Raw genomic sequence first — 23156 nt, forward strand, 5'->3', positions numbered from 1 at the left:
TTATACTTTTGTATATCTGTACTTGTCTGTATATCTTAGATATGTGAATTATATTTGGTATCTGATAAGTAATTGCAATATCTGACATGTAACTGCTGAATCTGATATGTTACATATAATTGCTCAACTATAATATGTGTTAGTTATTATATTGTTCTGTATTTGTTCTGTTAGTTCTATCCATGTTATTATTATTATTATTGTTATTATTATTGTTATTATAGTGTCTGCAATTGTATTATTGTTTATAATACATGTTAAATGTTTTATTTATTTGATTTAATATGCTGTTTACATATATGTACTTGTTTTGAGCATTAATTGTTTAGCTGTGATATTACTACATGTGTTATTATTTGATTTATGCTATAACATATGTGTGCTTGTTGACAGTGTCAATCATTTGTACTATTGTAATGTTAATAGCAGAAGAGTAGCATTTGCTTTATTAATCTTTTTAACATTCATCTGTAGTATGATCAGTTAATTTATTATAACATGATCTCTATAATATTATAGAGTATTTTAGCATTTAATGTTACAGTAAGTGATACTCATCATAGTTTCAACATTGCCTGCATAGATTATGTTACTACTAGCCTAATGATTATAATCACTAAGATGACAATCATATAATGTCTAGGTTGTATGTAGTACAATAGATTGTGTGTCTGTAATGTATCAATTTGTGTTTAGGATACTCAGACAGGTGAGTCAAGTTCTACATCATAGTATACTGTATGCATACATGTGATGTGTAGAACTGTATAGAGTATAAATGTAGTAGAGTGTAGATAAAGTGTAGGCAGGGAGCTCAAGGCTCATAACCTGTTAAGAAAGGGGAAAGAGAGGTTATGTGAGAGGCTTAAAGAGATCACACAAAGAGGAGGGATAGTGGACTCAGCTCACTCTCTCACAGCTTGCTTCATTGTCTGTTGATTAGTTAGTCTATATATACTATGTAGGTATGTCTCAGATGTAGAATGTATGATGGAAGGTATTCCATCATCATTTGTCATTGCTTGTAATGTAGTTTATATCATCTGAGACATACTCTCGTGTAGTCTCGTCTTAACAATGATGGTATTTGGGCCTTCAAGGTAAGTTTCCCAAGTAGTTGATGTACCATCATAGTCCTTCCAGGGGCTCCAGTCAACCTATAGAAATAAATGTAAATACTCTCACTTTACCGTCTCACAATGCATACTTGATAGCTAGAATATACGTCTTTAGAAATAGCTCTGCAAATAAATTATATAGCAATAAGGTATGTCACCAACATGGTTCGTTTTGAAAGGTCCACTTCCTCTGAGACAATGCCTTTTATTTCCCAGAATGTACTTTCGTCGTCTTCTATGTAGTCCCTGGGAGTAGTAGCCCGGTCAAATAGCTCATAGTCAGAAGGGATGTCGTGGGTTGACGAATCAGACTCGTCATCCCGAGTACTCGAGGATAATCGGTTAGATCCAGAAGCTTTAGATGTGCGAGTCCTACTATCTTCCCTAGGCATGTGTGAAGGAGGAAGAAGAGAAAGAGCAGAATGATTCTACAAACGAACTGAACAAGGCTGATTGAGTAACTTTTGACGCGTGATCGACGCGCCGAATCTGGCCATGTACTCACTCGGACGCGTCGTGACTTGTCTTGCACATGTTCGCAGTCAAACGCGTCTCCTACCGTGTCTTGACGCGCATGGGACGTCAGCAAACCTTAGGTTGGTATATATTACGCGTTCTGTGAATGCTGTCCTAACGTGCAGCATCCCAGGAAAGTTCTTCGACATGCCGAAAGGTATCAAATCCGCTCCACCGCAGCAGGCCAGTCTGAATGAGCTATGGCGTGGCAAGGGCAAGAAACCTAGAAGCGAGGACGTGTCGGTCGAGCCATTAGTTGCGCCGAAGGCTGAATCTGAGAACATGGAAACCGATGATCCACCGGAAAACGCTTCACGAAGTATGCCATGATTCACTCCTTTGAGGGGCTATTCTCATCATGACGCGTTTGCAGATAACCATACCTCTTCGTCCTTGCCCGGAACACCTCCCAAATCCTCTCCCAAATCCTCTCCTCGATCCTCGCCGAAGCAAGTCGACCGTATGTGTCTTCCTGGTAAATATAGTTAGCGAATCGTGGCTCATGACAAAGTAATAGAGGACGTTCGTCCATCCAAGAAAAGGAGGGTCGTTGAGTCGGACAATGAGTCAGGTACCGAGGGTCAAGTAGGTACGTGTAATCTGCTTGACACATTTGTACAATGACACTAATGAGGTCAACGTGTAGGTTTACACTTACATTGGCGTTGTTTGATCCACTGAATACGATACTTTGTTGCAGACTACTTTGAAGAGACTAGCCAAGGGTTCAAAGAAATCGAAAGCTGCTCAAATTCCCGAGGAAAGTGATTCTATCGTTGCTGAGGAGCCCCCTGCGACAAGCGAAGCTGACGAAATTGGAGAAGAGGAAGTGGAGGAGGAAGATGTGGAGAATGTCGAGGAGAAAGCGGTTGCATATAAGAGGTACTTGAACATAATATTTTTCTCACTAACCATTCTCATCGACTGCTCGACTCTTTTCGCAGCGCTCAGTGGGCTATCTCAAGGGTCGAGGAAGTCGATATTGAGGGTGGCTGGAAATCTGGCGATCCGTGAGTCTCCTCTCTACATAGTGATATCAAAATGTCCTAAAGCTTTCAAATAGCGTTCCGTACGCAGCGCTGGCCAAAGCGTTCTCCCTAATTGAGGCAACAACGAAACGGATAGAGAAGACGACGCTTCTTACAGCGTTATTACTTCTCGTCATGCGCCGGAGCGCCCCAGGAGATTACAAATCACTGCTGCAAACTGTATATCTATGCATTAACAGGGTATGCCTTACACAACTGTATTTCTTCGAGGTTGGGCTATATTCTTCCCATTTAGTTAAGTCCCGATTATGTCGGGATCGAACTGGGTATTGGCGAAAGCATCTTAATCAAGGCTATCGGCGAATCTACTGGACGTGGCCTGTCCGTCATCAAAGCTGATCTTAAGAGGGAAGGTGATCTAGGACTCGTTGCTATGGTTCGTTACTCAACTCAAACACTATGTCTATCTCAAGACACCTTTTAGACCTCCAAGAACAGTCAGAAAACTATCTTCAAGCCCAAGCGACTTACGGTCCCATATGTTTTCTCCAACCTCCGTGAAATTGCCTTGAGTTCTGGACATTCGGTAGGTAGCTCGTCTAGCTTGCAGTGGAGTTGCTCATCTCATATATTTTCGATTATCAGTCTCAGGCAAAGAAGGTGTCTATTATTACGAAACTACTTGCAGCTTGTCAAGAACACGAGGCGAAGTATATCGTCCGTAGTTTGGAGGGGAAATTGCGAATTGGAAATGCCGAGCGATCAGTAGTCGTTGCCCTAGCCCACGCTGTTGTCCTTCACGAGAAGGAGAAAGGTAGGTGGACAAGACACCGTTTATCGTCAGTCTGTTGATCAAGTTTCACTTTCGCAGCTGGCAAGAAATGGAGCCAGGAGAAACTCGTGAGCCGTCTCGAACAAGGCGCCAACATCCTGAAGTCCGTCTACAGGTGAGAATAACCTTGTGCTGTTATGTCCAATGGTTAATCGTAACTCTACGTAGCGAATTGCCTTCATATGATGAAGTCATCCCAGCCATTGTTGAGTCTGGCATAGAGCACTTGCGAGAAAAGTGCAAGCTTAAACCGGGAGTGCCCCTCAAGCCTATGTTGGCAAAACCGACAAAAGCGATTGGTGAAGTACTTGACCGCTGTGAGGGCAAGAAGTTTACATGCGAATACAAATATGATGGAGAGCGAGCTCAGGTGCCGTTGTCACTTTGTTTAAGGTACTGAATATTTTACTGATATAATTTACCAGGTCCATAAACTCGAGGATGGTACCGTTGCCGTCTTCAGCAGAAATTCAGAGGATATGAGCAAGAAATATCCCGATCTCGTCGAACAGTTGCCTCATGTCTGTTTCTCCTTTCATCCCTCTGTGTTATAAGCTTACAATATTTTAGTGCGTGAAAGACACAGCCAAGACTTTTGTCCTTGATTGCGAAGCTGTTGCATTCGACATAAAAGAAGACAAGTTAATGCCGTTCCAAGAGCTAAGCAAGCGAAAACGAAAGGATGTCAAGGTGGAGGATATTCAAGTCAGGGTCTGCCTTTTCGCATTCGACTTGCTCTATCTTAACGGAGAGGTATGTTGAGTATGAATACGCACCCGTGATATCATAACTCACCTTTTTTCTATAGCCTTTATTGCAAAAACCTCTTTCAGAACGTCGTCAGATCCTGCGGGAACACTTCCAGCCTGTACACGGAGAGTTTGACTTCGCGAAATCTTCCGACGGAGAAACGACGGAAGCAATTCAGGCATTCCTGGAGGAAAGTGTCAAGGACGGGTGCGAGGGTTTGATGATCAAGATGCTTGAGACAGAGGCGAGCTACTACGAACCTAGTAAACGGAGTGTCAACTGGCTCAAGGTAAGCTAAGCTAGGATCACATAACTTATTGGCACGCCATAGTGAAATCTTCGCACAGCTAAAGAAAGATTATCTTGCCGGAGTCGGGGACTCACTTGATCTTGTCGTCGTCGGGGCATACTATGGAAAAGGCAAGCGGACTAACGTATACGGCGCATTCCTCTTGGCCTGCTACGATCCCGACTCGGAAGAATATCAGACGATATGCAAGATAGGAACAGGATTCAGCGAAGAGGCACTTCAAGCACACTATACTACACTCAAGCCACTAGAGAATGAGAAGCCGAGGGGTGACATTAAAGTTGGCGGAGCAAAGCCAGACGTCTGGTTTGACCCGAAAGTCGTCTGGGAGGTGCTCACGGCCGATTTGAGTTTAAGTCCGATATACACTGCTGCTCAGGGATTGGTACATCCAATATCTTCGTGCAAAAGATGCGTTGATACTGATGCGTTGCTCGTAGGTGGAAGAACGCGGGATTTCCCTGCGATTTCCCCGATTTATTAGAATACGAGATGACAAGTCCGCAGATGACGCGACTGGTCCGGAGCAGGTAATTAGTTGTCAGCTGCATGTAGTCACTGTAACTGACGTAGTCCGGACTAGATTGCCGAAATGTACGAGCGACAGAGTCTTGCCCAAACGAAGGGAGCGAAGAAGAGACGTGGCGGAGAAGACGCAGAAGACGATTTTTGGTAGAATTTTGCATAGTGCCACTCATCCGAGGGCTAATTCCCAACCGATAAAACTGCACAGCAATCGTATTACTTTCCATGTCTAAATGTCTAAAGTAATATACGGTAAATACAGATCCTCAAAAGACAGCAGCGTACCAGACATCAGCACTACTTGCTCGCAACCTTTTTTGCCACCTCCTTTGACTCTGCTTCAGCTGCTTTGATAGCATCAACGACTTTACTCCGAGCATCTTCAGGTGCGTCAACCAGCTTTTTCTCCCGCCCGCCCATGTACCAGTAATTTACGAAGCGCGTATCTTGAACAAGCTGTGCAGTAGCGTTCGTGAAATGACATGCGAAAAGCAGGTAGTTTCGAGGTTGCACGCGCCATGCTTCATGATGCGAACGGAGAAAGTGATCAGAAGGACATTCGGAGCATCAGACACGAGGCCATCGCTCACCAAAACGCATGAATACCAGGCTGTACATGCAATGAAATGTGGTAAGAGAAGGCAAAGAGGTTAACGAGGAAGCACACGAGAAGACGTACGAGTAGCACGCGAGAGCGGTTGTCATACTGCCGGAGATGATTTCTTCATCCTTCTTCAAGTCTGCTAATGCGGCAAGCGGAAGGCCCCAGTTAGCGACCTTGAGGGAGTTAGTTAGTTGACACGCTCGAACAGAACAACAAGGGCAGGAGCGGGACATACTGGTCCCCAGAAGTGAGTGCCTGGAGAGATTGTCAGGCATTTGTATGAGATTTCATGAACGAATAGTGCGTACTGAAGAAGTATTGGCGACTAGCAGGCGATTTGAGCCAGTTGATGAATGTCGAGGCCATGGCGGTTAGATTGGGGAACAGAGCCAGCGGGCGCAAGGAACGAAACAAGTTGCAGATGTGATTACATAATATATCGGACAAAAAATGAATCTAGGTGAGAGTGCCTCGTGTTGTGCGCGAATTGCAAAAGCAGAAGGGATTTAATGTACGAGCCAATGACCATGGCTCCTGTCCCCGCCCTCCTCTTTCACGCCCACCATCTCCGACTCCTTGACGCCGTTCCCTTCTGTCTCCCGCAAAAGTGACGATGCAAGGCTATAGCGCTGTCCCGGCGCCCTATGCTTCATACATGTACGCACCCCAGGGTGGTGCAGCCTACGGTCACGGTGCACCCCCGCCCTTAGGCCCACACCAGTTGTCGGGTTCACGCTATGATCCCGCCGTCCCTCCGCCGGGCGCATACATGGCGCAACTCGGCGGTCCGCCCGTCATTCCCCCAAATCCAGGTGGTGCAGTACCTCGACACCGACGCCTCCATGAACATGACCGCTCAGCATCGGATCCCGTCAAAAAGCCTCTCAGGTCTGCCATGAAGAGACAGCCAGGTACTCCCGGCCCCGGTCCGAATCCGAATTTACATCGCTCGAGAACCGTTCCAGGTATTGACCCGGATAACTACCGTGGACGTGAGATGAAGCCGACTGCGAGCCAGATGTCGCGCGGTCGGTCCATTTCGGGTTCGGAGCGAGTACGAGCGACTTCGCTGTCCCGACATCGGTCACGTTCTCAGTCTCGTCGGAACTATACCCCTGGTGAGTGGTATATGTAAAACACGTGTTATGGCAATTCCAAATTGGCATCTTGTCCAGCTCACCTAATCCTCTCGCTCAACGGGACTTGCAGGTAGTGAAGTATATTATTTGGTATGTGTATTGAATACCAGCTTAAAGGCCTTTCCGATAGGATGAATCTATCGAGTGTCATTTATCAAGAAACTGTCGATAACATTCGGGAACGTGTTCTGACAATGTGGCCAGACGGTGTCATCTTCCAAACGTATCGTGATGAGACGAACGAATTCTTGGTCCAATTCAGCGGAACGCCGTGGACAGCAAGAGGTAGTCTTGGGTTAATGGCTATGAAGATGATTCTGGAATTATTTGCGGTCCTTGCTCGGCAGGTAATCATCTTAACCTGAAATTCCGATGCATCTTAAGAATCCGTATTCATTTAGGGCTATGCTTGCATTTCTGCAATCGATACGGGCCACACGGCAAGTTATTTTGCTCAGCCTTTCACGCTCAGCGAAACTTAACTATATTTTCAGATATCCTCCCCCCGATTAGTATTCAGCGTTAATCAGCCAGAGTCGTCCGCAGAATTCGCTATGATAATCTTTTCGAACAACCGCAGGAAGATCAAGCTCATAAATCATGCCCACCAATTCTGCGAGTCCCTCACGGATCTTGTTCATGAACAATTTCCACACAGGATACGAAGTGCATCATGGGATGATAGCGATATGTATGATACTTGCTTCTGCCGTGGAAATGAAGCAATGCTGATTTCCGCTTGCAGGTATCAGATTGAAATGAAACGGCTCGACTTTGATAGTGCGTTCCAGATCCTTTCTCCGTCTTCTGTTCCCGTCCACTCTCCTATTTTCCGACTTTTCCTCTTCGGAATCATTCTTACTCACGCGTTTCCTTATTGCAGACATTGCGGATCTCATGATTGCAACCATTCTGGAACACGCTTCTTCATCGGGTCTAAAGCTAGAAGGCACTATTCCGCTTTCGCACTCCGGATTCTGGGGCTTTCTTCAAGGCCGCAAGGAGCTCTGGATCTTCCGTCGCCTGCCGAGTTTCTCTTGATGAAGTAAAAGGCAAAAGACGATGCTGCCGCCGCTCTATCTGACTTACATCTGCTGGCCGGCGCTGATGTCACAATATCACTTACTTTATCGTCGGGACGTTTCTTCTTCCATGGTATTGCAACCGGAAATGAACGCAGAAGTTGACGGTGGCTTTTCCCATTTCCCTCTTTCTCCCCCAGGGCTTGAATGGTTTGTTGGGCTTCTCGTGCTGATTTGGGTATATATTTTGGTTCCTTTCTGTGTGGAGTCTGGATGGCGGTGACAATGTGACGACTGATCTTAGATTTCATTCATATCTCATCTCTCATCTCAATGGCTTTTTCTTTTCTTGGTGATTTTCTCATGTTCTCATATTCTCATGCAATGATCCATTGCTCTGTAGTCAATTTATACGTAGCATTTGCATTATGTATACTATCTGTTATTTGTATGTTGTAAGCATGTTTTTTTATTTCCTTTTGGACCCATTGTGCACTTCCGTATAGAATCAAATGTTCACTTGCTTCTACGCCACACGAATTCACTACACATATCACCACAACTGATTAGATTACTCCTACTTTCTACCGCTCACTTGAGGTCGGAGCTCGTAAGAATTGCTTGCCACGAGGAATTCGCCATATCCATATCCCCTCCCTTTCGCCTACCGCAATTAACAAACGACCGTTCTCTGAGATTGTACAGGCCTCGAGTTTGGGTAAATTCGCTTCCATACCTCTCTCGCCATCTCTGATTTGTTCTTTGTTCGTTTTGCCGTTGCTCGTTTGGACAGTCCAACACGGAAGGGCATTAAAATTATTGACACCAGTCACTTCTAGTCCGTCCACGTCCAGACGAGGATTGTCTAATGCGTCTGTGAGCAAGTTGGATCCAGGGATGGAAAATGGAGTTGGTCGAGGTTCGAAGTGTTGTACACTCGACAAATAAACACAGCCAAGAGAAGGTAGTGCTATCAATGGTGTATGTTTTGGTGTATCAAAGACGAATGCTGGGACTGAGAGTTGCGGTGGAGGAAGGGTGTACTTAGAGATGATCCTGAATGATGCTGTCCCAATCAATGAATTAATATAAATTACGTCTGAAGAAGTCTGTGGACGTACAGCTGCTTTGGGAGTCCTTTAGAAAAAGTACAATGGTTAGATCAAAGTAAATCTAAATTATTAAAGATGGACTTGCGGACGAACAGCCCCGAAGCAAGGCTGGGTATGTCTCGCAACCTGACGGGAAGAAGAGCTCCAGCCCAAGCCATTGCCATAGGACAACTGTCCCTGGCTCTGTATAGATGAGGTCAGTCGCACCGTTCCGCATGGTAGCCTCTCCGCAGACGGTCAAGAGTTTGTCGTCACCCGTCCTGTGGAATATTTAAGAGCTAAGATGACGGTTATATATAGGATAGAATATTTCGTAAATACCAGTTCACGGAGAGCACTTGCGCATCATGGACATCTGCACTACTGAATAACGGCCTATCCTCACGAGCGATTTTGTCTCCAGTGGCCACCGGAATCCGCCACAATTTGACTGCACGGTCCATCTAAGTAAAAGGGAGTCTCAATGTAATAGATGTCTACTTCAAGAAGTGGAGTGACCCACACCACACGTTGCAATGATGGGATACCGCGGGTGGAATGCCTGAGCAAGAAGATTATATCAACACACATACTATCTTCATCGAAAGTAGCGACATTACGGCACCAAGAACCGGAGCCGGATGACTACCAGACGTTTCGCCTGTGAGTATGGCGGTGCACCGCCCGTAATCTACACCTTCCGGTTCGTTCGCCCGAACACCTAATGGTGCACCAGCCATGGCCATTTTATATTTACCGGGCCATCGAGGGTTGTCGATTTTATGTTCCACCCTCTTCGTAATGTCATAGATCCGACACGTATGGTCATATGATGTTGAGGCCAAGATGCTTGGATCCACCGGATGTACAGCTAGAGATGTAATTTTCTGGGAACAAAAGATTTTAGCTCAACGATATTGCATAGTTCCTGTCGATTCCACTTACTCCTCCATGGCCCCTTAGGATACCGTGGTAAGTGCCCTTTTCGACGTTGAAGAGGTACATAATGGCATTTGAAGCGAACACAACCAAGGGCCAAAATTCATCGGCATTTTGCACCAAGCACCATGTTACACACGTTACATCTTCTGGCAACTGTTACACGCTGTGAGTCGGCGTTACGACTGGTAGTGTATAAAACAATCTAACTCACGCTTTTCTCCTCATCACCAAAGCGCATATGAACATCTGGGACATCAATCTTACATATCGGGAGGTATTGCTGATGTGGTCGGCTAAGGAACAAGCGTAGCTCAGAACCTCCACCAACCGCTACCATTCCAGACCATTTTTCATGAGTCTTATGCCATAGCTCAACCTTCAATGGCTCCGTAGCAAATTCGCCATTCCATAGTGTATCCAGCGAAGATTTGTTCCATGGAAAGATAGAAATTGCACGGAACGTCGAAGGGTGATCCGCAGTAGCACTAGCAGACTAAAGAAACCAGAGCAGATTCATCCATTTTAGTGATAAATCAATTTATTCCATCCGCAATACTTGCAACTTTCACTTCCAGATTGAACGGGTGGTCATTTTGCAAATCATCATACCAGGCTTGTTTGAGATGCGTATGCATTTAATTCGTCGACAACTTTATAGAGAACAAGCGAGCAGGGGGGGGGGGGGCACAACAAGGGCTTCAGGAGCTACTCGCGCTACCTGATGAACGCCATGCGTAACAGCGTGGTGTCTCGATTTTCCATATCACCAGACGCGTGTATAGCACGTGACCGCTTCGAAGGTATTCGTGAATCCGTTTTCGAAATGAATACATATGAACCAGAGGAAAGCTAGCAAAAATAAAGAAAAAGGTACGACAAATAACACAATGGGAATTAAAAAGTTAATGCGATGCGTTATGGAAAACGGGACGGAGATTGGATTCTAGGATACAGTAATGGGTGAAAGGACAAATGCAGAAACCAGGGCATGTTAACATCAAGATCTGAAGATATGATATGAAGCACACGGACTAGAAAGAAGAAAATCGAGGACGTGGAGCACAAACAGTCATGCGAAGCAAAACATTGTACATGCCCAAGTTGATTATTAGTCAAGTCATGATTGTGAAGCATGTAACAGAAAGAATAGTCCGCCTTCCTGATAACTTCAACTGACTACGGTGGCGAACGACGGGATCATCCGGTTCTCCTTGCACCAGCATCTAACATCCACCCGAGTCCCCGGCTGATTCCTCTCAGCCCAGCGCAGAAATTCCAAAATAAAGTGCGTGCAGTCCTCATGTCATAAGTCACACCGGTGAGACAGAGCATAACAACAGTACTAGAAAACTCTGTCCCCATTCAGAGCGCCGAAAAAGAAAATTAACACGCCAAGAGCGCTAAGAATGTCACAACTTCCTCCTCATTGATGGATCAAATATATTAGCGCGCTATGCGGGAGGAGGTGAAGATGCGGCGGCAATGCTGGATTAAATTGCTCCTAAGTAAGCGATAGGACAAACTAAGTAGTAATAACATACCTCTTTCGTTTGACTTTAGACATCTCCTTTCGGAGGGCGTTTCCATCCAAAGGCTTAAGGAGTTCGAATGCACAAAGCAAGTCTTCGGACACGCTGCGAGACAAGATGTCAACCAAATGAGCAGCGGTCTCAGGCTAAGGAGGCTCACCTCATACAGGCTCCGTAGTTATCGAATTCTTTACGCAAACGGTATATCACATTAGCCGGCGACTCTTCAGTAAGGTGAAACCAAATTTACCTCCACAATAATTTGGCGCGCTAAAAACCGTGACTAATGTCCGATCATTCCAGAATTCGTAGCCGTCCTCTACGACCATGTGTGCGCGACAAATCAAATCCATGTCGTATCGTCCAAGGAAGTCATTGATGATTGATTTGCCAAAGCAATAGCTGACACCTCTCTCATTGTCTTCCCACTCAACCGCGGTATCAGATGGATCGGACCATAAAAGGTCATTGAGGAGGCCGAAATCCGGTACATCTGTCGGACGCTGGATACGCTTGATGTCCTCAAGTGAGGTCATTGACGGAGAGAGGCCACCATGAACGCAAAAGATCTTGGATGCGACGACAGCGGCAATCGGTAGGCAGTTGAATACGTCTATGAACGACTTCCACGTTTTGATGTTACATCGTCGTTTGCATTCGTCATAAAAACCATACACTAAAAAGGATAATGCAATGCATACGATGAGCATTCATAGCCACGTGCGACAAAAATAGAAGCGCATAGACTGACCTCGCGTCACATTAGCACATTCGTGGTTTCCACGTAACAGAAAGAAGTTTTCCGGATACTTGATCTTGTAACACAGCAAGAGGAGAATCGTCTCAAGGCTTTGTTTTCCTCGATCAACATAGTCGCCAAGGAAGAGGTAGTTCGCACTTGGAGGGAAGCCACACATCTCAAACAACCTGATGAGATCCGAGTATTGACCATGTACGTCTCCGACGATCTTCACAGGCGGTGACAGTTCAATGAGAGTCGGCTGCGACAAGAAGATGTCTCGCGCAGCAATACACACGGCAGTTATCTCTGCATTCTTCAGACAAAGCGATTTGCTGATTTTGCCCGTATAGCCAACGTCGAGTAATCGTTGAATCATATCATCCACATCGAGCGGCTGTTGTGCTGGCTGCCTTGCCTTGTCTTTGTTCACAATGCCATTCCCCACTGAGCTGTTTGAGTCTGTAAGCGGCAAGCTTTCCGCGACTGATCCAGGGGTTGGTGTCGGTTGCGTTGACAAAATTGTGGATGCCCGCGGAATGTCAAGTGGAGGCAAGTTTGACTTTCTGCTACAATGAAGATCACTGTCAATAACTATTCTCACGCTGGATAGACTTGGAGCAGAGAGATGACACTAACGAGGATGGTGTTCCCAAAGGTTGGCTATGTCCGGCAGCAGTGACGGCACCATCCGTCACGTTGGATTGAGGTACACTGCCCACGCCTGCACCGTTGCCCGCCCAATCCGGATATACAGAAGCGCCTCCTACTTGTGCACCCATACCCGCATTCGCGCCATTTGGAGCCATCGAACGCGAAACACCGCCCCGCACAGTGCTGGAGTCGTCATCGTGAGGTACGGGCACGGGAGCAGAGTCAGACGGCGACTGGTCATTCGGGCTGCCATCTGGCGAGTCAGCGTCTCTATCCTTGCCCTTGTCCCTCCCCTTCTTGGTCCTCTTGGATGGAGTCTGGCCCATGGACGACGCGGAAGAAGTAGCGTCTGGATGTGGTGAGTGCGACCTAGACCTGTGAAGGCGCGATGCGATCGCGGAGAGGAGAGCCGGCGCCAGGGTTGAAGAAAAGAAGGAAAGTAGTTGCGCAGAGGGAGGAGGAGAAAGAGGAGTGAGCCGAGAGTGAACGTAGTACTAGTAGGCGCGAGTTGAGAAGATGATGGACTGGTGGCCATTAGCGCGTGGCGGTTACAATCGTCACCCGCGTCACGCTCAGTCGGTTCACTACTATCCAACTTAATTTCGATTCTTAAGATCTTTGTCCATACAAATTTTGTATTTCTCTCCGCGAAAATACGCGCATAAGTGCACATAGACAGGTAGTGAGGCAAATAGCATAACACGTTCATTGCATGACTATAATGAGCACAGCGAGAAAAAGAGCCCTTTCAGCAATCCCACTCAGAACTTGCCAAAAGTCTTCGTCGCAGCTTTACTCTTCATGACACGAAGAACGTTGAACCGTACAGTCTTTGATAAGGGACGGCATTGCCCTGGTATTATAGTCTGTAAGAACTCGACAATGACAATAACAACGGTACGCACCAACGGTGACCATGTCACCGAGCTCCACACGGAACGCTGGAGAAACGTGGGCTGCAAGATTTTTGTGCCTCTTCTCGTAACGATCTATCCAGCTTATGTTTAGTTCTAGTACAACTAGAAAGGCTTATAATACTCACTGTATTTAGGGATATAATGAAGGTAATCCCGTCGAATAACAATCGTCCGGTTCATTTTGGTAGACACGACCTTACCAGTCAGGATACGCCCGCGAATCGATACGTCGCTAGTGAAAGGGCACTTCTTGTCTGTAATAAGAGCAACATAAACAAGGATTGCAGTGACGATGGACAGAGGTAACGCACCGATGTAAGTACCGTTAATAGCTTCAAGTGGGGTCTTGAAGCCTAAGCCAACATCCTTGTGCCACCGCTTCTCCTTCGTTACTACCTTCTTTCCGCCTACACATATTTCAGTTCTACTACTGCACATCTACTAAATCATCTTGCAACGGACCTTTGATTTTGGTATTTTGGAACAAATGTTGCTTTTGATAGGCCCTTTCGATCTAGCAAATGCATTCAGGCATTCGAATCAGATAGATGGATACAATGGTCATTACCTGGTCAGCCATGGTGCGAGATTCCAGTGACACTAGTTATGGGTCGAAAGTTTTGCTGGTACTTGAGGGCTCGACCCGTGTCCACTGCTGAATTGTTTGTCTACGCGGTCCACCTTACGGGCATATCCGCCTGATCAAGCAAAACTATACAGCACTCATTATGTTACATAAACATATTACATAAGCTTCTCGTATTCCTTTACCATTCAGTCCCGTACAATTACACGCGTACCTATACTAATTTATCGCTTAGTTAACTCAATTGATGAAGAAGTATTTCGCGTGTTTAATAGTAGGTGGGGCTCTTGGTTGAGTTGGCTCAACAATCACATTCAAGCTTGTCACTGGCTGGTCTCTGAGGCAACATCTCAAGTTCCGTTTTCCCTCGACGCCATATAATGCGAATTATACGAGAAGCCGAATTGCTAGTAGGCGGCATGCTACGGCTTGCGTCGAAAGATGGCATCTCAAGACGACGTGTAGATATGCGCAAGCAGGTCTCCATTCACAGGCTATACAGACATGGACTGTGGTTCAGTTACCCATATCCGAAATGGCCAACAAAAAAGTCAATAATTACTATCTATACAAAACTCTAGAGCAGAATTAGAACATCTTAATGACTTTGCTTCCGTCTGCAACTCCGGCAAGGCTTTTGGCGACCACACAGCCACTGGCATCCTTGCGAGAAAGTAACGTATCCCACCAACCAAATAAGAAATCACGCGCAATTAGCTTGAACCACGGTGTGAACGAGTTTGCTGAGACATGCGTCAAACAAATAGTTTAGCTTTAGCCTCACGGATTGTTAGTTAGACATACCAGGGTCGTCGAACATGGCCTGTAGCTCTTCCTTGCTCACGTATTTGTGGTCTCTAATTTCATTGGGGTTTGGATTTACGTCCACGTCCGCGGTGATGAACAGGATGTAGTCCACTGATAAGAAGAAACAAAAGGATCATGCATCAGCAGGAAGCCACACGAAACGTAGCACAAGCGTAACCCCAACCTTCATGCTCTCCCCAAACCCCAGTACTCGGCGCCAAATAGTGTATCCGCGTGAGATACTGGAACTCATCAACGGGTGTCTGGCTGCGAGGAATGCCTAGCTCATGCTCAAGTTTCCGACTAGCTGCAACCCGAACACCACGTTGATCCTTCATATCTTTCTCCTCTTCAAAGTCGTCAAGAGGATGCGAGCAGCACGTGTTTGTCCACATATCTGGGAATGTTATCTTCTCCGACGCACGTTGCTGCAGGAGAAGGCGCCCATCACTTGGGCGAAAGACGAAGGCAGAGAAAGCGCGATGGAGAAGACCCTTGTTTATATTCTCCATGAGATGACCTTGAGAGCATCCGAATATTAGTACTAGTAAACGTTCTAGTGGTGTCAAGCACGCACATGTCTTCTTGTCCGCTGCTCCAAGAGGGTGGTCTTCCTCGTCGACCAAAATACAGCGTTCATCCATAAGGCGGGACTGCTCTGCATCATACCCAGCAAGGTCGATGCTAGCAAGTGCTGCAGCTGCAGCTTTGGTTGGGCTAAATTCAACCACCGTAGTTGTAGCAGACATAGTGAAGCTGCGATGCTGGCGGGAGGCAAAGGTGAATAGTTGGGGAAACGAGCGGGGCGTAGAATTACAATAGTTAAATGAGCACCCTTTTATGATATGTCGCGTAAGAGCCAGTAACCTGAATCCGGTCATTGAACGAACTTACCTATAGTTCATGCTGATCGGACTGTCGGACGTAGTGGATGATGGCAAATGCCGAGTTGAGGTCTTGTTGTTTCATAATAATTAATCCACACGCCATCCAATCACAGTTCGACAAAATCACACTTTATTTTATGGATTGTACAATAGAGAAGGTAAAGTACTACACATCGCTGTCCATTATTAATAAGCATTATTCTTTCAGCAGCAAGCTTTGAAGAGGCAAGACAGACGAGAATGATAAAATTAGACAGAATAAGCAGACAGAGTCCGATAGCAGACTTCAGTAACGAGTACAAGTCCAGTACAAAATTCGTGTTTATTTGATCTTGATCGAGAATGGTCCATAAGCACCGTCTTGGTCGATAGCAATAAGGTTCTTCGTAGCTAGTACTTTTAAAGAGTCCAAATCAGTGAGTAGACCAAGCATCAAAGCACCGAAAGTGGTGGTGATCGCAATGCTCCAGAAGCGTATGTCAGAGAATCGCTAGCACTGAACGTACCAAGGCAATGATGGAAAGCAGCCGCGGCTACACGACGCGAGCTTGTAGTGGAGGGAACCACATCGCTAAATGCGAGCGACGTTTGTCCGGATGGTAGCACCTGTGCTTGCATCTTACAATATCTTTTGTAACGAGATTAATTGTCTCAATATGAGAAGACTGGGTAGCCACTCTCACTCGAGGAAATTGTAAGATGTCCGTTCAATAGTGACGACGTTTTCGGCTTCTTGGGTGTCTTGAGCAGGGACTCTATCGTTGGTCACTAGCAATGCATGTATGCTCATATGCTCATTAACGATATGCACGCGATAGAACCGACGTACCGTCAAATTGGAAGTCATCACCGAAACCTGAGCCGTGTTGCCCACTAGGAGACATTCGGAAGTTCAGGCCAGCCAAGCTACCGTTTTGGCTTCGCGCAGCTGAAAACGATGCTTCTCTACTGCCCGATCGCGACCGTGAGCGCTGGATACGGACATCTACCTTGTCTAAGCTCAAGCGATCGCTGCCTTTGTCGCCAACTGGAACGAAGCCTGCTCCAGCAGATGAGGAAGTTCCGGCTGCATTGTCCCAAGGAAAGAATGCAGTGCGCTGAGTTCCCGAACTGGGATTGAGAGCCTCAACATCAAGTCCGAAGTGGCTAGTAGGAGCAGCGGCATCTCTTCCTCGTTCAGGTTCCTAAGTAAGGTGGGTTACATTTATATCGCAAACTCGTTGGATAGGACTCTGCAGACCTCTGAAGAGCGAAGACGAGTCGCGTCGCCGAAATTGACAGGCGCATTGAAGTCGACATCTAACGCCCGAGATATCGGCAAGTTAACGCATGACAGTGGAGGCATGTACGAACCCATCCCAAAGTCCATAGGCTGGTAATCATCGCCACCGAAATACCCTGCTCCATCAAAGATATCCTGCTGATTGTGTGGGCCTTCTGTGATACTCGCCTTCTTCCGGCGCTTGGTAGGTCGCTCATCTTAGATATGCATTCGTCAATTCCACTGCTGTAAATCTACAAGCGAATAAACGACATGCCAAGGTCAGCTGAATGAAGATTTCCGGATCTAGATTCCACTTGTAGTTTGAAGATTTCAGACCAAAAGTTGACAAGAGCTGGAGCAGCAACTGAAGGGTGGGGATGAGTGAACAAAACCAGCAAGGTAGGAAGAACTTCTCACAGCCTTCAGGAATACCCCATATCAAGTCCTCAAGAGCCTTGGTGCCGTCTTTTTCGAACTTCTTTCTCTCCATGTCACGGCGAATGGCTCGTTGATCATTGACATAATCCGCACGAGCTGCCTAAAACTGATCAAATGGCCATGCTTAGAATTCGTCCAACTTCTCCGTACCTTCAGCTCCTCGTCGGTCAACTCGATTCTTCCGTCCAAAAGGATCCTAACTTTCTTCTTTTTACGAGTTGCATGATCTCCGGTGGTAGGATGGCCTTCAACGGCCTTAGGAAACTCTGCAAGGTTATCAATTGCGATGAGCTCTTCGGCGAAAGAACGCGGTGCAGAGGCTTGGCTAAGATGGGTGAGAATGGAACGTGGCGTCGGAGCTTGATCATTGTTCAATGCTGGTGGCAGATTTTCTGTTTTGATCCGGATGAATAAGTCAAGGCTTGTTTGAGAAAGGCATCATAAACCTTTATCGGATTCCACGAACGGCTTTTGGATGTATTAGACAAGACAGATATACACGCGCAACCTGCGTAACAATGCTCACCCGCTTTCTGCCCTGAACAGACTTGGATTTCGCATCCTTCGCCGCAACTTGCTCATTCGGATTATAGCCGTCAGGATCGAGGAACATGTCAAACCCGTCTTGCCCATCATTCTGCATTGGCACGCTGGAGCAAACTCAGTCCCTTGCAAGTAAACAGATCAGTGGGACATACTCAAATGAAACGTTTGGGGCATCAGCTCCCCAGCCTTCGCCGAGCTCACGCGCGAGCTCGTCGCCGATGTCACCCAAACCCAGATCAAAATGATCTCCTGCTCCGAATAAATTATCATCAAAGGCAAAAGACCCGAAGCGCATAGCGGGGTCGACTTGAGAAGACGATGGATCAAAACCAGCAAGAAAGGACCCGTTTGCCTCGAACGAGGTGGATAGGAGGAGCTCGTGACTCTCGTCGAGTGTATGCAAGTTTGCTCTAGCCGTCTCAGAGGGGATTAAAGATGTCTTTGATTTGCCTTTGGGCTTGGCCTTCGACCTCTGGCCCTCAAGCGTAAATTCATCGTCTTCTTCGGCGTCTCTTTGGCGTTGTGTACTAACTGCGGTGAACGTCAGAAAGAGCTCGTCTCTTCGCGGCAGAGCTTACATGTTGAAAGATCGGCCCAATTCTAAGAGGTTGTATTTAGTTAGCAGGATATAAACGAAACGACGTAGCATAAGGACACTCAGTACTCACGGCATCAAACGCGTCAAACTCAAAAGCAATAGCAACCGCTGGGTCCGCCGTCAATGTTAGAGCATCCGGACTGGTATCTGGATTATGCACAAGTCTCGAACTGGTGAAGCTGCGTTAGTGACGCACCGAACACTAGGCTGTCCCATTTGGAGCTGAGCTTCAGATAACGCTCCCAGCATATGAATTTCTTGTATAGCCTTCTTCAGATGAGCGAAACAGTTGCTGACGTCGGTGACGAAAATTTCGTGCTTGACTTATAAATGAGAGTAAGTGATATGGTAAGTTCTCTTAGGATAAGGTAATTAACTCTTGTAAACCCTATGGATGTACTTCTGTGAAATGGTGTCACTAGAAATGATTAGGTGGAGTCTCTCACCTAGCGACGCCGACCATAAGGTTACTTGAAAGTCGTAGAGCGAGCGGTTCGGAGGGATGAGATATGAGATCGCATAGCTGAGGAATGTCTGCAGTCTGAATTGAACGACGCGGTAGTTTCTTGAAGGACGACTTTGAGCCAAGAGTAGCAGCGAGCCTATTCAGCACAATTAGCACGAAGCACTCCACAAAGCTTCTTTGACTAGCCAGAGGAGACCAAAGCCATTATCGCGCTTTGACAGAAGCTCGGTGGAGAAAAACATGGTGGAAGAGAGTTGTATACAGTCAGCTTATAATTGCTTGTTCGTAAAGATTCAAGTGAACAGCGTTCAGAAGATTCAGTGATCCAACTGGGGACCCGAGGACTGCAAGAGAAAGACTGTGCTCATTTACTTGACTTATAAAACCGATACACCAACTCAGACTATGATGTGAAGAGAGAAGATGAAGTGGAGCGTGTCATTTTAAGACGCAAGAAGGCCGGCCCTAAATCAAATTCTTACATCGATGTCAAAGCATTACAGCGTACTTCACTGCCCGTCAATGCAAATGAGATCCCTGTCAAGATGCCTTCTTACTACAGCACATATAAATTTTAAAATTGTGAAAGATCCTTCCCTTTCAATCCAGCGGGAATAAAGATACTGCACCAAGTAACATTTCTGCAACGAGAATGCACCATGTTTCTAGAAAGAAGAACTGGCAACCATTCATACATTAAGCCACTTCCGACCTCCCAGGCCAACAAGTCTCGCAAACACCTCGTCGCGACCACCAACCCACCAGAACTTCTCTTCCATCACTTCAAAATCCCGCATCGCATCGGGTGTCATCCTATTGTAGCTTCCGGAGTCCGGACTTCTTTGCCACCTGATGCTCAGGCCAGGCATCGAACGCAAGCCAATCTTCTTAACTCCGCGCACATCATCCAGCGCGATGCGAATTTGTGGACGCGCGGACTTGACAGGTGTGAAGAAAAGAGCTGCTCGAGAAATTGACAAGGTGCCCGGAGAAGCTTTGTAGTGGGCGAGGAAGGCTGATAAAAAGTTGTAAATAATCTCTTTCTTCGAAAGGGTGACATCACTGACTATGCGTATCACTGGCAGAACCTTCGCACGTATCATTTTCGTCTTCATCCTGTGAGGCATTTGCTATCAGGTTCTCTACACGCTCTGGTATATGACAGCTTCCGCACCTTCTTCCTGCCCTTCATTGTCCACTCCTTTACTTCTTTCGCACGTTCTCCCCATTTTCTCCAGTTCACTTCGCCTGGCCGACCAAGTGGCTGGACGTTCTCTTCAGTGCCTTTGTTCCTCGTTAACCTCGCATCCGTGTCCGGTAGGACAGAAGCCTCAAAAGCCCGATTGTCCCCGACAAGGCTTGTCGTTGACTTACTGGGCGCTGGTACACTCGTTCTCTTCGATTTCTTTGTCGCTTGCTTCGTTCGCGGCCGTATGTCTTCTCCGCGGGCTATACGCTCTGAGATAAGCCCCATGGCGTACTCCGCATCCGTGGGAGCAGTTTCAAATAGCGGAGGGAGACGTTCTCGATCGGGTGCAGGCAATGCGGCCATGATGGGTATGACGTGCCAATACAAGAAGCCCACAATGAACAATGCGGTTTTTACGATATACTTGGTCGGCAGGTAGATTGTCAGAATGGTAAGGAAAACCAGCAACTGCGACGAGATTCAGCGCATGGATGAAGAGCTAGTGTATTGCATAATATAGGGTTACTTACGGCGGAGTACGTTCTTGAAGTAGATGGCAGACGCCAAAGGAAGATGCTGAATCGGGCACATGTCAGATGCTGCTGCACCGAATATCATTATCGTGCAACATACTTCTTTATTCTCTCGTGCATATCGGCCAGGTCACTTATCGAGTTGAGCAACGCACGCTTGAATCCATTTTCCTCTTCTTGATTTTCATTCGGATTGTCAAGCACGGTAGAACCGTCATCCTGTTCCCTTGTGGTGTCTCGTGCAGGATTTGCCACGGATTCCGCGGCATGATCTTGGTCTTTCTCCCCAGCGTTGGCCTTTCCCTTCTGCCGCTCTTGCTGCTTCTCTGTAGACTTTTTCTTGTCCTTTTCATTGGGACTAGCCCCCGTCCGATTCTGCTTCACTTTCTTGGGCTTGCTGAAAATACGATAGATACGCCAGGCCTCTAGAAAGCCAGACGGAGAAGCTGTTCCCAATCTCGCCTGAATTTGCTCGCCAAGTGCCTCCGCCTCCGCAGCCTCGCGTCTCCGTTTACGGAGTTCTTCAAGGGTGAGATAAGGTACAAGCCTTCGACGCAATAGCGAACAAAGGATACGGAAGAAAGTCGCCGGCATGAGCAAATTGTGATACCAGAGCAGCCAGAATAGCTGTATTATTTTGGAGTAACTGGTCAGAAGTTCCGAAACAAAAATAGTGATAATATAGGGGAGCATACGCACGGTACAATACAAGGCACTGACACTCCTATTTCTCCATGTTGCTAGTCGCGTCAAGCGAAAGAAGAATTCACCGTATGCTGGGTGAGCAACAAGGTATAACCTTTGGATTGCAATCCTAAGACGACCAACTGTGAATCGTTGCGGGCGCGGTCGTGCTTGGGGTAGCACTGGAAGTAAATAAGACTGACAGAAGATGTGAGACAGTGCCACTGTAGACATGATTGTGGACATACAAATGCTATATACTCGGAGATGCAGCGTGTGTTTGATGCTGAAGGTGGAATGCGAGCCGCAGCTGGTACCTTAGCAGAATCAACTGAGAACCAGCCGCTTCCGCAGGATTGCACAGGAGGTAAGTCAGGAGCCTGTATCTCATCTTCCATTTCGATGAAATTGCCAAAATATTCGTTCTCCCCGTCGGGAACGTTTGGAAGCGCGACCTCTGAAACAGCCTGCAACTATTGAGCTTCCCAGGGACAGTGAACACATTAATCTTACATCGGCAAAGAGACCTAGGAAATGTTCAATCTCTTCATCATCAAAGAGGCGTCGGAGCTCTTCTTCGGACAAGTCGCTTTCATTTTTGTCTAGAATTGGTTTCTCTTCACTATCGGGGTTTGGCTGATTTGAGTCGGAGTAGGCATCACTATCCTCATTCAGAAGAAGTGCACTATTTGACGCGCTCTGCGACTCCATACCGCTTGCTTCCGCGAGGGAGACTTTACTTCCTGGAGGGCTCTCTCGTCCAGACCGGAGTAGGGACTCTTGAGATATTCGGAGTACATCATCCGCCATGATAGTCGGGTTGAAGCAGGAGGCAAAAGGAGAGTACGTTCTATTGGAATGCGGTGAGGAGCGTCCAACAGTGGGCAAACGCGAGGCCAGGCCCATGTGATGTCATTGATCCAAGCGTCCAAACTTAGCACACTCAGGACTGTAATATTGTATACACATCACAATTAGGCTCCATTAAGGCGGTGCCACTTCAGCGTACTAGACGGTCTCCGGGCGACAATGCGCCGAAGGCGCAATTGGTACATGCAGTCATCGCATCGGAAGTGTTTGCCTCAGCTCACGACGTCCGGATGAAACGAGATTTTGGATTTTGTCCTAGTCAGGAATGTTATGAAGTTCACAGAAAAGTAGCGAGATGGTCAAGTACCACATCCTGAATGTGCTTGTTTCTTTCAATCTCCTGGCGCACCCAAAGTACCGTTTCTCTTCTTGCCGAAGGGTCTGGAATATCTGCGAGTCGATTGGATGAGCTCAAGGCTCGAGGTCGATTAAAGAAAACGAAAAAAAATTCTTACGTCGTGCCGCTCGAATAGCGTATCTGTACAAAGAAAAGACCTGTGTCTGAAGAATAAAATGCTTGAGTGTCCGATGCATTATGCAGTATCCGAAAGGTCTACAAGACGGTGCCGGTCACAAACAACCGAACTTGTGAAGCAGAGTACAGCCATTGA

General features: G+C 46.8%; 11 protein-coding genes across 11 annotated transcripts; 2 read left to right on the forward strand and 9 right to left on the reverse strand.

The window, feature by feature from the left end:
* Positions 1 to 1034: 1034 nt before the first annotated feature.
* FOMMEDRAFT_155251 (uncharacterized protein) lies at positions 1035 to 1510 on the reverse strand (the record flags this gene model as incomplete). Its single annotated transcript, XM_007265665.1, has 3 exons — positions 1035 to 1157; positions 1208 to 1214; positions 1281 to 1510. The coding sequence occupies 3 exons, from the start codon at positions 1508 to 1510 to the stop codon at positions 1035 to 1037; spliced, it is 360 nt and encodes a 119-aa protein (XP_007265727.1).
* Positions 1511 to 1650: 140 nt separating this feature from the next.
* FOMMEDRAFT_155252 (DNA ligase I) lies at positions 1651 to 5191 on the forward strand (the record flags this gene model as incomplete). The annotated part of the gene is made up of 18 exons (XM_007265666.1): positions 1651 to 1714; positions 1768 to 1953; positions 2008 to 2094; positions 2152 to 2219; positions 2335 to 2516; positions 2579 to 2644; positions 2698 to 2863; positions 2919 to 3059; positions 3108 to 3209; positions 3269 to 3437; positions 3495 to 3570; positions 3624 to 3825; positions 3881 to 3976; positions 4026 to 4208; positions 4264 to 4494; positions 4553 to 4900; positions 4956 to 5045; positions 5099 to 5191. 18 exons carry the CDS (start codon positions 1651 to 1653, stop codon positions 5189 to 5191), a joined length of 2550 nt encoding a protein of 849 aa, XP_007265728.1.
* A 146-nt stretch (positions 5192 to 5337) lies between these two features.
* On the reverse strand, positions 5338 to 6010 carry FOMMEDRAFT_133465 (UPF0041-domain-containing protein; the record flags this gene model as incomplete). The annotated part of the gene is made up of 5 exons (XM_007265667.1): positions 5338 to 5561; positions 5631 to 5650; positions 5720 to 5817; positions 5880 to 5899; positions 5953 to 6010. The coding sequence occupies 5 exons, from the start codon at positions 6008 to 6010 to the stop codon at positions 5338 to 5340; spliced, it is 420 nt and encodes a 139-aa protein (XP_007265729.1).
* Positions 6011 to 6257: 247 nt separating this feature from the next.
* On the forward strand, positions 6258 to 7824 carry FOMMEDRAFT_155254 (uncharacterized protein; the record flags this gene model as incomplete). Its single annotated transcript, XM_007265668.1, has 7 exons — positions 6258 to 6762; positions 6820 to 6853; positions 6914 to 7130; positions 7185 to 7227; positions 7297 to 7474; positions 7529 to 7563; positions 7667 to 7824. 7 exons carry the CDS (start codon positions 6258 to 6260, stop codon positions 7822 to 7824), a joined length of 1170 nt encoding a protein of 389 aa, XP_007265730.1.
* A 565-nt stretch (positions 7825 to 8389) lies between these two features.
* FOMMEDRAFT_155255 (WD40 repeat-like protein) lies at positions 8390 to 10473 on the reverse strand (the record flags this gene model as incomplete). The annotated part of the gene is made up of 8 exons (XM_007265669.1): positions 8390 to 8942; positions 9007 to 9177; positions 9239 to 9360; positions 9420 to 9458; positions 9517 to 9783; positions 9842 to 9991; positions 10050 to 10331; positions 10408 to 10473. The coding sequence occupies 8 exons, from the start codon at positions 10471 to 10473 to the stop codon at positions 8390 to 8392; spliced, it is 1650 nt and encodes a 549-aa protein (XP_007265731.1).
* Positions 10474 to 11289: 816 nt separating this feature from the next.
* On the reverse strand, positions 11290 to 13086 carry FOMMEDRAFT_133466 (phospho protein phosphatase PPZ; the record flags this gene model as incomplete). Its single annotated transcript, XM_007265670.1, has 6 exons — positions 11290 to 11323; positions 11380 to 11472; positions 11528 to 11555; positions 11618 to 12043; positions 12119 to 12675; positions 12746 to 13086. 6 exons carry the CDS (start codon positions 13084 to 13086, stop codon positions 11290 to 11292), a joined length of 1479 nt encoding a protein of 492 aa, XP_007265732.1.
* A 435-nt stretch (positions 13087 to 13521) lies between these two features.
* Positions 13522 to 14257, reverse strand: FOMMEDRAFT_133467 (uncharacterized protein; the record flags this gene model as incomplete). The annotated part of the gene is made up of 6 exons (XM_007265671.1): positions 13522 to 13613; positions 13666 to 13749; positions 13803 to 13931; positions 13989 to 14084; positions 14140 to 14191; positions 14246 to 14257. 6 exons carry the CDS (start codon positions 14255 to 14257, stop codon positions 13522 to 13524), a joined length of 465 nt encoding a protein of 154 aa, XP_007265733.1.
* Positions 14258 to 14796: 539 nt separating this feature from the next.
* On the reverse strand, positions 14797 to 15868 carry FOMMEDRAFT_121665 (Isopentenyldiphosphate isomerase). Its single transcript, XM_007265672.1, has 4 exons — positions 15648 to 15868; positions 15255 to 15590; positions 15068 to 15181; positions 14797 to 15006 (listed from the first exon to the last, which is right to left on the reverse strand). Exons 1-4 carry the CDS (start codon positions 15817 to 15819, stop codon positions 14852 to 14854), a joined length of 777 nt encoding a protein of 258 aa, XP_007265734.1. The 5' UTR covers positions 15820 to 15868; the 3' UTR covers positions 14797 to 14851.
* A 521-nt stretch (positions 15869 to 16389) lies between these two features.
* FOMMEDRAFT_155258 (uncharacterized protein) lies at positions 16390 to 19511 on the reverse strand (the record flags this gene model as incomplete). Its single annotated transcript, XM_007265673.1, has 13 exons — positions 16390 to 16585; positions 16641 to 16725; positions 16787 to 17141; positions 17198 to 17436; positions 17492 to 17759; positions 17810 to 18051; positions 18106 to 18127; positions 18186 to 18309; positions 18358 to 18736; positions 18784 to 18805; positions 18874 to 18973; positions 19250 to 19405; positions 19438 to 19511. 13 exons carry the CDS (start codon positions 19509 to 19511, stop codon positions 16390 to 16392), a joined length of 2262 nt encoding a protein of 753 aa, XP_007265735.1.
* A 447-nt stretch (positions 19512 to 19958) lies between these two features.
* FOMMEDRAFT_167388 (uncharacterized protein) lies at positions 19959 to 22751 on the reverse strand (the record flags this gene model as incomplete). Its single annotated transcript, XM_007265674.1, has 8 exons — positions 22189 to 22751; positions 21924 to 22142; positions 21691 to 21873; positions 21092 to 21618; positions 20989 to 21034; positions 20444 to 20926; positions 20337 to 20385; positions 19959 to 20284 (listed from the first exon to the last, which is right to left on the reverse strand). The coding sequence occupies exons 1-8, from the start codon at positions 22579 to 22581 to the stop codon at positions 19959 to 19961; spliced, it is 2226 nt and encodes a 741-aa protein (XP_007265736.1). The 5' UTR covers positions 22582 to 22751.
* On the reverse strand, positions 22735 to 23079 carry FOMMEDRAFT_84085 (uncharacterized protein; the record flags this gene model as incomplete). Its single annotated transcript, XM_007265675.1, has 3 exons — positions 22735 to 22800; positions 22853 to 22935; positions 23001 to 23079. 3 exons carry the CDS (start codon positions 23077 to 23079, stop codon positions 22735 to 22737), a joined length of 228 nt encoding a protein of 75 aa, XP_007265737.1.
* Between the last annotated feature and the right edge of the window lie 77 nt (positions 23080 to 23156).

The sequence above is a fragment of the Fomitiporia mediterranea genome, assembly GCF_000271605.1.
Source record: "Fomitiporia mediterranea MF3/22 unplaced genomic scaffold FOMMEscaffold_5, whole genome shotgun sequence".
Classification (NCBI taxonomy): Eukaryota; Fungi; Basidiomycota; class Agaricomycetes; order Hymenochaetales; family Hymenochaetaceae; genus Fomitiporia; species Fomitiporia mediterranea.

What these genes read in the sequence shown, in the direction of transcription:
- FOMMEDRAFT_121665 (XM_007265672.1), bottom strand. Translation starts at nt 15,819, where the DNA reads ATGTCTGCTACAACTACGGTGGTTGAATTTAGCCCAACCAAAGCTGCA. An exon ending in GGTTTGGGGAGAGCATGAAG is followed by an intron (nt 15,182 to 15,254) that starts GTTGGGGTTACG and finishes TCTTCTTATCAG; the next exon opens with TGGACTACATCCTGTTCATC. An exon ending in GGCCATGTTCGACGACCCTG is followed by an intron (nt 15,007 to 15,067) that starts GTATGTCTAACT and finishes CGCATGTCTCAG; the next exon opens with CAAACTCGTTCACACCGTGG.